This window comes from Pteropus alecto, unplaced genomic scaffold (assembly GCF_000325575.1).
Source record: "Pteropus alecto unplaced genomic scaffold, ASM32557v1 scaffold12, whole genome shotgun sequence".
NCBI lineage: Eukaryota > Metazoa > Chordata > Mammalia > Chiroptera > Pteropodidae > Pteropus > Pteropus alecto.
The window spans coordinates 7,556,096-7,567,606 of NW_006432669.1; the positions used below are offsets into that span (position 1 = coordinate 7,556,096).

General features: G+C 32.4%; 1 protein-coding gene across 1 annotated transcript in view; it reads left to right on the top strand.

Annotated features, from left to right (window-relative positions):
• CNTN5 (contactin 5) overlaps positions 1-9,967 on the top strand; it is a 466,521-nt gene extending 456,554 nt beyond the window's left edge. The window contains exons 21-22 of the mRNA XM_006907500.1: positions 5,282-5,450; positions 9,349-9,967. Coding sequence (XP_006907562.1) covers positions 5,282-5,450; positions 9,349-9,452 — 273 coding nt within the window. The 3' untranslated portion in view covers positions 9,453-9,967. The remainder of the gene's footprint in view (positions 1-5,281; positions 5,451-9,348) is intronic.
• Positions 9,968-11,511: the final 1,544 nt, after the last annotated feature.

Sequence of the window (11,511 nt, forward strand, 5' to 3'; positions counted from 1 at the left end):
CAGCAGGAAATCTGGAAATATGAAAACTTTTAGCCAGTTCTTGAAAAACAGCTTTATCTCTGATTTTAAAATATATATGGCCTACGTATTGAATTGGCTGAATTTCAAATTCTTGTTCCATAACATCAGATTCTATTTATTGTCTTAAACTTTATACAAAATCATTAGTTGAGTATTATTTATAGCAGAATTTTAAAATATTTCAACAATAACGTTTAGACTGAAAAGCATCATTTAGGTGGCTTTTCAACTACCAGAGATGGTAACACACATTTTGGATATAAAATGTTAAACTTTGGAAGCTAAAAACTGAAGAAGTTAGAAATGGAATATATTTTTTAAGGTAAGTAATTTCCATTAAGAATATTTTAAGACAAGAAATGTAGCATTTCTTACAGACTATAATTGGTATGGAGCACAGACACTCTTGCATTCAAATACACACTCAAATCTGTTATAATCCTCAGGGGTATTGAATTTGATCTTTTGAGGGAGGGCAGGTGGGCCATTTTCTGAACCTTTTTCTTCATCCTCTTCTTTCCGTACCCTTCCCCTTGTCCTCACAACTTGTCCTCTAAGGCAAATATACCCTTCAATGATTAGGGGCAGCAGTGTGACCAGTACAAGTGATAGATCATCCAAGAACCAATCTAATATCATTAGAACTTTGGCAAGTAATCTCCCAAACTGGAGTGGCAAATAGCATACAAGGAAGAGCTAGATGAAAGCATATGGCTACCTGGAAAACCATTTGTCTTTAAGCACCTCTCAGGTGAGAAGAGAAATACCATATGACCTGGAGACTACATGAGGTTGAACATAGGTGTCACAGGTGAGGTGACCCTACTCTTTGTTCATAATTGCCTCTTTTGTCTCTATAATTGCTCTTCCTCTTTATATATGTGACTGTCTCCCCACTTAGGTGATATGTGACTGAAAGCAAGGACTCTTTTGCACTCATCTTTTTACCCTCAATACTTCTAGAATGGATGAAAAAATTAATTCATTTTGACCCAGCTAGAGGTATCTATCAATATAGACAGATATTTTTGTTTGTTTATTCAACTTAGCTATAAGTTAGGGCCTTTCAGACTACTGAGATACATGTACACTTGGATTGATATTATATTCTATACCTTGTGGAATTTTGAAGCCCACCCCTATATTTCTCTAGTTTCTCAGGGAGTTTAAAGTCTATGGTCATTCTAGTCTCATTGATCCTTGTAAATTGAAAAATTAAAAACACTCACATATAAAGGCTTATACTAACCTCTCTATGTTTGATCTTGCTTGAAATTTTTTATAATAAAATAATTTTTAAAAATTAAGAGAAGTAGCTTACATAATGTCAAATATATGTCAGACTGTATAAAAATTGTAGTGGGGGTGGTAGAGTGAAAGTCACATGATATAGGTAAACATCTGAAAATTACCCAGAAGGAAGTCCTGTTCTTTTTTTTAATTTTTATTAACTGTTATCACCATGCTGCACATTATTTCCCCAGGACTTATTCAAGATTCTGTTCTTTTTTTTTAAGTATAGTTGCTATATAATATTATGTTAGTTTGAAGTATACAATATGATTCAACATTTATATACCTTACAATATGATCACCACAATAAGTCTAGTAATCACCTGTCACCACGCAAACTTATTACAATATTATTGACTATATGCACTCTCACATTTTCCACCCACCCCCTCAACCACCTTCCCCTCTGACAACTTGTTTTATTATTGATAGTTTTCTTTTTTTAGATTCCACATATAAGTGAAACCATACAGTATTGGTCTTTCTCCATCTGACTTATTTCACCTAGCGTAATTAGATACAGCCATTATGGAAAATAGGGGCAGCAGTGTGACCAGTACAAGTAATACTTTGGTACAGCCATTATGGAAAATAGTATGGAGAGTCCTCAAAAAACTAAAAATAGATATATCATATGTCCTAGCAATTCCACCTTGGGGTATTTATTCGAAGAAAATGAAACACTTTAATTTGAAAAGATATGTTATCCCTACGTTCATTGAAGGAAAGTTTACAATAGCCAAGATGTGGGTGCAACCTAAGTATTCATTGGTAGATGAATGGATAAACAAGATCCTATTCTTAAAAGTAGTTTTAGCCACCCTGCAGCCAGTGGCTTCTCACTGGTACCTGTGCCTTTCAGCCTCTTTTTATCTAGATTTTATTCATCTTGTTGACTCTTCCTCACCCACCCATTGCCACTGGGGATTCAGGTTATTCACCCTCCATTATGAAGAGCAATTGTCCTCATTGACTATTCTCAAAATGCTCAGCTGGTGAATAGGCCTTCCCTTTAATAGGATCCATTCTTTTCAGGGGCACTTGTAAGTAGAACCAGCAAAAATGTATTCTGTTATATTTTTAAGTACACTCACCCCATTATTTTGTTACCATCAGACATACAGACTAGCCATTTCCAAATCATTCCTTTGAGAATAGCAGTTCTGCATTATTTTTTTGTTTAGGAAAATCTCTTTGGATAATCCACTACTCTCAGTTTTTCAAGTAAATTTGAGAATGGTCTTGACAATACATAGACAATTCTCTTTATGCCTAAAGATAGCTGTCATCGTACCTGCCAGTCTATAAATGTTCCGATTCTCAAAGTACTCCCCGACCTCCTTACTGTCAATTACTATTTTTGACATGTCTTGATAACTCCTTAACCTTCTCATATTTCTCATTCTCATTCATCTTTTCTAAATCAGGATTTTAAAATGAGCCACGATTCTCTAAAGCACCTAAGACTAACCGTGAATTTAATGTATCTTTTCACTTAGTATATCTACCTACCAACTCAGCACTGCATCTCCCTGGGTATTGATAAAAGCCACATTTAATCTCAAACTCCTTTTACTACCATTAACAGATATTTTTCCTGCCTTTGCTTTTTGTTCCTAAATCTCAACTGATCCACAAATTTTTAACTCTGGATTTTATAGCAAAATTAGATATGCATTACTGGCTGCATTTTTCTTTGTTATAAGAATTGCGATTTATTGAACCGTAATAACAATGTCCTCTAAAATAGTCACTCCCCTGCCAGTCCTCACCAATTTACATACTTTCCCATTGCCATAAATTTGCTTTCTAATTACCTCATGTGGATGATCAGAATTCTAATTCATTACACTGCTACAGTCAAAATGAGAAGCATGAATTCTGACACAGTTGTCATTTTTTTAAGCCAAAACAACCTGCTGTGAGCATCCTCTGAGTGTTCCTGATTCCCCAAAACTTGACTAAGTACCCACTCTTTTCTTTGCTCTACCATCAAATATATTTTCTATTGCAGTACATATTACACTTCATTGCATTGTTACCTGTCTCCACTATGTGCCACCAGGGCAAAAATGATGTTGTCTTGTTCTCTGATGAATCTCCAGTATATAGCACTATGCCTGGCCCACGTAATATGACCAATCAATATTCAAAGATGTTTTTATTACTTTGCAACTACATTAAGGCTATGATTTCCTTTCCTATAAGGATTTTAGTAAATACAATTACTGCACATATTGTATATTTTCATAGAGAAGTTACTTCTCTCCCAAGACTCTGAAGTAAATTTAAATCCATGAAAGATAAAGGAAGTAAAATGGAGAGAGCATACATTACTAGAATGTAGGAGGGAGGACCAAGTACAGGCAGGCTTCAATGTATAAAAATAATGCTTTGCTAAAGGGTTTTTTTTTTTTCTTGTATGTAGGGCAACTCAAGCTCAAAACACATTTTTATAAGAAAAAAATATTATAAAACTTTGTCTAGCTTCCCAAGCCAGTCCATCTTGTATTTTGCAAATGAAATATTAACCACTGACAACAATAATAAAGCAGAAGTAACTTTCTCTTACTAGGTCCTATACTAGGCATTCTACATGCATCCTTTCATTTCATTCTCCTAGCAAAACCATGAAATAGTGTTATAATCTCTACTCTACAGTAAAGGCACTTGAGGTTTAAAAAGGTTAGTAACTTGCCCAAATTTGCCCAAACAAGAATGTGTAAGAGATTGTTTTTATTTTGCAAGAGATTGTTTTGAAGCCAGATCTGTATAATTGCAAAGCCATTGCTCTTTCTATTATGCAAAATAATCATATAATACCAACAATTATGAAAAAGCACAAAAACAATGAAACTGAACAAAAATGCATTTAAATGTAACTTAACTGCTACCACTTGACCGGTAGACCGAAATTTTTTTTAAAAAAACAATTTATTGGAGGTAAATGAGTAGGAACAATACAATATAATGAAACAGCTCTGAGCTGATCATCAAAATATTAACCTTCTAATGTAATTTCTACCCTAACTAGCCACATGATCTGGTATAAATCACATAACCTTTATGACCTTAATTGTTGATATGTAAATACAGGATAATTAGGATAATTCTGTGTCCTAATTGTTGTTCTGAAACTCTGCCATGAATACATGTTCAATTTCAGTACAATAGACAGATATCCAAAAAGGCTTAACTTTGCTACCCAATGTATCCAAATGCCAGTTCACCAAAAGCAAGCAACCACGAAAGTAAAAATAATAAAATTTTAACTTCTCAGCCATTTCCTACATTATTAAGAATTTATTAGACAACATCATTTTTGCCCTGGTGGCACATAGTGGAGACAGGTAAAAATTTCTCAGCCATTTCCTACATTATTAAGAATTTATTATTGATATATTTATTAAATTTTCTTTTCTACTTCTTTCAAATGATTTAAATGTGACAGCTCAACTATTCCTTCAGGATACTATTCATTTCAATAACCAGGAATAAAAGACTCGGTGATCTGCCCCCTCGCTACATACTTCTCTAGCTTCATTTCTCAAGTGTCTTCCCATACATCTTCTTTCCATTCCATACCCTAATGCTGTGGTTTCTTATTAAAACATACATAAAAAATGTATGTTTTAGTCTTCTTATCTTTAATCTCTTGTTTCTTCCTAGAATTCTTCTCCCCTTCTCCAATGGGTGAACTCTACTCACCTTTAAATATTTAGCTCAGCATCACCTCCTCTGAAAAGCCTATCCCTCTCAGACAATTAAACTCTCTACTGTACTTCCATAGCACCTTGACTATACTTCCATTAAGGAATATAACATGTACATTACATTTGCTTATATATCTGTCTAAGCTATAAGCTCCTTGAACTTAACTCAGAGTGTGACATAAAGTAAATCGTTAATAAATATTTGGAATCCTTAATTAAATGTCAAATGTTTAAATGCCTGTTATTATTCCTAGGTTTTTTATAGGCAAGAGGGCCACAGCAACAATCAAGTTATTGAAACACAGAAACCTCAAGCAGTAGTACCACTCCCTGATGCTGGTGTCTATATTATTGAAGTTCGAGCATATAGTGAAGGAGGGGATGGAATGGCTAGTTCCCAAATCAGGGTACCATCATATTCAGGTGAGTTTTGACATAATAGGCTTAATTTCATGACCACCAAAACTTTCAAGATGGTTAAAATCTCATCAAAATTAATATGATAGATTGCATGGTTCAGAGATTTTGAAGGGTCTCTTTTTTCACTCTGATTACCATATCATCCTCTGATTAATAAGAACCATGGTAGTCTGCCCACAACTGCAGAATTTCCACAAATCCAGAAAAGAGTTGACAGTTTTATTTAAATATTCTTTGTTTTGAAATTTTCTTGCCTATCCTGGTCTCAAGCAGTCCCTTGCAAGCCGTTGGGTTTTGAAATATTGTTTTTAAACTGATATTGCTCTAGTTTGACATATCTCTTTTGTCTTAATTGACTTTGTTGTTAGAAAATGGAGAATGAAGGACAGGACAGTTTAAAAGAATTGCTTTTAAAAATTAAAATTTGATAATTTTTATTGATTTCAAAATAAATTATAAATTTTATTGAGCATATTATTTTGTTTTTTTTCTAGCTTTACTGAGATATAATTGACACATAACATTGTACAAGTTTGAGATGTATAATGTGTTGATTTGATACACTTATATATTGCAAAATGATTACCACCACAAAGTTAGTTAACACCTCTGTCACATCACATAACTGCCACTTTTGTGTGTGTGTATGTGTGGTAAGAACATTTAAAATCTATTTTCTTAGAAACTTTAAGTATATACTATAGTATTATTAACTAAAATCATATGCTATATATTAGATCCCCAGACATTATTCAAGCATCTTTGTAATTGTTAGCATTATTTATATTAATAATTTCTAGCTTTTACTGAGCCCTTACTATAGGTCAGGCATGGTGATAAATGCCTTACATATATCATTTAATCCTAGTAACAGTTATATGAGGTAGGTGGCATTACATATTCACATTTTAAAAATAAAATTTAAGTAACTTGCCTAAGATCACACTGTTACTAAATAAAATAACCAGGATTCAAACCCAGGGGTGCTTGTTTCCAAGGCCAAAAATCTTCCCCCACTACACTAGCAAGGGAAGAGTTCACAAATTTGGAAGAAAATAATCATTTCATTGAGGTAGTCAAAACAGGAAGCAAAAGATTTAATTAAATATGCAAATGTCTAAATAAGAAAGTATTAGGCAATTTTTATTAAAGCCATGTATAAAAAATTTTAAATGAGCATTTACTTAATGGGTAATTATAACTATTATTTATTGAGCAATCATTCCCAAGCAAAATTGCCAACCTCTAAAGAGAAATATCCAATGATAATCTGTAGGATTCTGCAAGTGGCTCTATTATAGTCAACATATTTATCTATTTAAATTTAAGATTAGAAGCATTGCATATTAATTTACTTGATGCCACAAAGTGAACTGGAAGGCAAATACAGAAAATAATACGATAGGCTGAAACTTTGAAGAAAAGCTATTGACATGATACTTAACAAGTAAATTCTTGCATAAAAATACAAGTTGAGATAACGATATTTTGACAGTTGATAAAATTTGAATAACGTCTGTAGATTAGATAATATAGCAACATTAATTTACTATTTTTTAATATTGTACTGTGTTATATAAGAAGATGTCTTATTTTTAGAAATGATGCACTGAAGTATTTAGGAGTAAAGGTACATGATATCTGCAATTTACTTTCAAACGGCTCAGGAAAAATTTATAAATTTACAGAGAGTAATAAAGCAAGAATGATAAAACATAAACATTCAAGGAATCAAGATGAACTTTGTTCTATTCTTACAACTTTTTGGTACATCTAAAACTATTTCAAAATGAAAAGTTAAAGGTAAAAAACAAGATGCAGTAAATCTGACTTTTTCAGAAATTCAAGTGAAAAGACTTAAGAATTTAAATACATTGTGTCCACACAAAAACTTAATACACTTTATGATTCACTTATAAAAGTATAATTTTAAGAGTAAGAAAGGTAATAATGTCTCTACATTGATTAGTTCACAATTGAACTGTTGGGATGTGAGTGTTAAATCTTCAAGGAACCTTGAAAGACTCAAGATTATTTTGAAAAGTGAAAAAAGATGACAACTCTCCTCTTTGCTTCATAATCTCAAATTTCTAATAACAACAATACAAAGAGCCTTTACTGAGCCCTACTTATGTTCTTAGCATTACTCTAGGTGTTTTTCATATATTGTCTTATTTTATCTTTATATCAACCTCATGAGTTAGGTATTTTATTATTCTCTGGTTCTGCAAGGTTCTTTTCAAACTCCAACACAATCAGATTCTAAAGTATCACCTAATAAGATCAGCCACAAGTTTAGAAGTATATATAAAGACCTCGATTCTTTCATTTCTATTTTAATTAACTCAAAACTTCCATTCCATGTAAAAAAAAGAGAAAAGTCAACTTTCATGTTTTATTTATAACACAGTGCATTTCTTTCCTGAGTTTCAATAAAGTGAAATCTCATAGACAATAATTTGTCTATCTTAGACCATAAAATATGAACAATGATTGATTTCATTCTTATTTTCCAAAAACTATAAGCCTAAGGAGTTGAATGACTTGTTAAAGTAAAATAGCTAGTTAGTTTTACAGCTGGGACTAAAATTGAGTCCAATGTTGTTATTTCATGTTTCATTTTGTTTTGCTATACCAAAGTAATGTGTTTTTGCTTCTTGGATCCTATGTGGAATTTGAGATATAGACCCTATTTAGCTCTCTGAAAGTGAGATGCTTTTGTAAAAGTGTCATGTAAGTTGATTTAACAAGGATGCAGTTATTCTCAAATGGAAAAGATGTCTTCAGTTTTTACTAAGCATGCACATAGCACTCTAACAAGTCTTTGTTATCATGCCTTTCTCATAGTTCACATGTCACCATGCACTTCACAATAACCCCATTTTGTACAAGTCAAAATATATGTAATATTCTTCAATATGTTGATTAATAGATTTTAGTAGTGCCTTAGCTGTAAAAATTTTCAAAGGTAAGATTTGTTATTTTTATGCGTGTGTGGCTTATGGAACAAATGATTCTTCAGCTCTTAAGTAAGCATCTGGAAAATAAATTTGACTCTATTTCTATAATGAAAATCACACTTAAAATCCTATAATATTTAATCTGGCCAAAGAGGATACCTTGATATAAGAATGATTCCAAAAATTTAGTGGTAGATTTTATTAATCTATCATTAAAGTTTTAACCAAGGCCAATCATTGTTTTAAGAAAGGCAATACATAAGAGCATCTTATTCCACTAATCTGTAGCTCGGTGACTTTAAGCAAGTTCTGTAACCTTTCTAAGCCCAGTTCCCTCATCTGCAAAAGGGAGATAAATAATAGTACTTACTGCACAGGAATGTTGTGAACCTCTCCTGGTTGTATGTAAGAGTGATAAAAGATGGCTCTCTTTTGTCAACTTTGGCATAAGACTCTAGAATTTAAGCCTATTCAACTGAAATTTTAAATTAATCAAGGACCCTCAAAAATTAAATAATGTGTTATTATTAAATTGAAAAATTGGCTGAAGTAATTAAATTATGAATTCTTACTGCCACAAACTTTTACTAATCATTTTTGCTCCATTTCTTCAATTATGCACTGTAGAAATTTTATTTTTCATACCTGGAATGCAGGATGTTTTTTATCAGTGCATCATTGGTGACACACTGGATCTCTTGGTTAGATGTGTTTGTTAGATGTGATATAGCCTTTTTAACACAGTGTTTCATATTTACTTCTGCCCTCCATAAAACTTTTGAGAACCCCAGACAATATCTTGTTTCATAAATACTAGGAACACTCTCATCAGAAATAGGACCAATGTTTCACTTATTTTCTTACACATCTAAAAAAAGCTCTTTGCTAGCTCGAGCAAAACAAAATAATTTGCTCCATTTAATGCTTCTCTTTTTTCACAGGTGGAAAAATCACTAGTGCTCAGTCAACCCTCCACACCCTCTCTACGTCTTCATCATCAGTAACATTGCTCTTGGCATTAATGATTCCTTCAACCTCTTGGTGAAAACTGCAGACTTAATTTGTTTTTCTTGCTTTACCTTGATAATAGCAGTGAATAGTGTAGTATAAGTGAAGACCCAGGACACTGAGATGAGCTTTAAAAACTTGGGACTACACATGGTGCACTTACAGGAGGTTGGGGGGGAATATTATTTATCCATCAGGTTTTTCTTTGGTTTTTGTAAACAGAGAGGACAGTTCTTGGTCCAAAAAAATATGCAGATTGTACGTAATGGTCTTTTTAAAGCAAAGGTAATTTCTGTCAAATGTATTCTTTACTTTTTTAATATGTTGGAATTTGATTTTATATCTTATGACCCTAAGTGTGTGCCATCCATTCATTAAGTAAGTGATTTTTTAGTGTGTCTGTCACAAACACAAATATAAAACCAAGAATGAAAAGTTTGGGTAAGAATCTGAGTCTACTGTTTTTATTTTCCCTTTGGCTGACTATTTCAATTGACAAAATGGTAGACAATATGAAAAAAATACTTCAGTTGTGTGGTTCATTATAGGATAAGTACACAAAAATTTTCTCAAAAAATATTGTATGATTGCATAGTGAAATAGCAAAATTTTTCAATATGCTATTCTGTATGCATCCCTAGAGCAAGTTATTAGGGTAGGGAATAAGCCATTTATATTAGTGCAAGGTAAATAGAAAGTGAGTCCAAATGAATTAAAGTGCTATTGTTTTTCATTAAGTACTATGTTATCTAGCTGCAAATATAGTAAATGTTTATTTTTAATAACAAAAGATAGTTTAAAGTCACAAAAAAATATGATCACTAAAAACCACAGACACTGACTTGCTGCCAAGGGTGCTAACTTGCAAATGAAATGAATAAAGGACATTTCCTCACCTACTGCCAAAATTGATGTTGAATTAGGTCCAAGATTTTCTAATTGCAAATAATTTTGAGGACAATGAAAAATTGTTGTGCAAATAACTATGCATACATATAGGCTGTGGGTTAAAATGGTTCAAGCATAACAAATTTTGATTTTTTTAAACAGTTTCATGTGTCACTTACCACTTACAAAATCTTACCAACTGTTAAAGAGGATCTCAGAATAACTGATTTTTTTTTTTTTAATTAAGCTATGGAAACATGGCCTCAGTACAAGGTGAGCTCCATTTGCTATTTTGAGGAGTCAACCTGAACATAATTGATTCTAAATAGTTGTTGAAAAGTGAGATGAGTTTCCTACTTAATGATATCTTACAGAACTTATAACCAACATGAGAACTTGCCAGAGTTTGCATCACACCCAAGAAGATGCCCAAGGGATAGTTATTGCAAAGTCATATGCTCAAAAACAGCCTGGAGAAACTACAGTTTTACAGATGATATTAATATGAGAACAAAAATATTATTTCTTTTCTCTTTTTTTTGTAAAACTTAAACTCATTAATTCTACTTGCATCTCTAACAGCAAGCAAAATGAAGCAATATTGAGCTCAAACTGCTGGCTCTAGAGGTTAACTCCTGTAGAATTAGAGGAGAAATTGGAATTTCTCTGCTGAACATCCTAAAAGATTGGTTTCTGAGCCACAGCACAACTATTTATGTTTATAACTCATTCTCTTTGGGGGCAGTTATGTCCAAGATACTCCTAAAAAAAGAGAAGTAATTTAAAAAACTATTTTAGTTAACAGATTATTATAGTAAATTACTACAGTTGGAGAATATTGAAGCCAGTGAATAATAATGACCAAGTGGCCTTCCTTGAGTACCTTCTTTGGAATGGGAGAGGCTGGACTTTGCAGATAGAGGGATGCTAACTGTTTAGCAGGCAAACTGTGAGCTTTCCCAAGTACGGTATAGCTTGCAGGAGCAAATTGTACATCTGAAAGAAAAATGCAGCAAGAATATTAAAGAATGGGCAATAATTTTTACTTCATATTTGATGAATCAAACCATTTCCTTTTTTTCTACTAGTTTTATACTAGACTTAGTGAAAGACTTTAAGAATCATATTATTATCAAAACTAATAAAACAAAGCCCTATAAAATACAATGTCAGTATATGGCATATTCAAATTAACCAATTATTTCCAA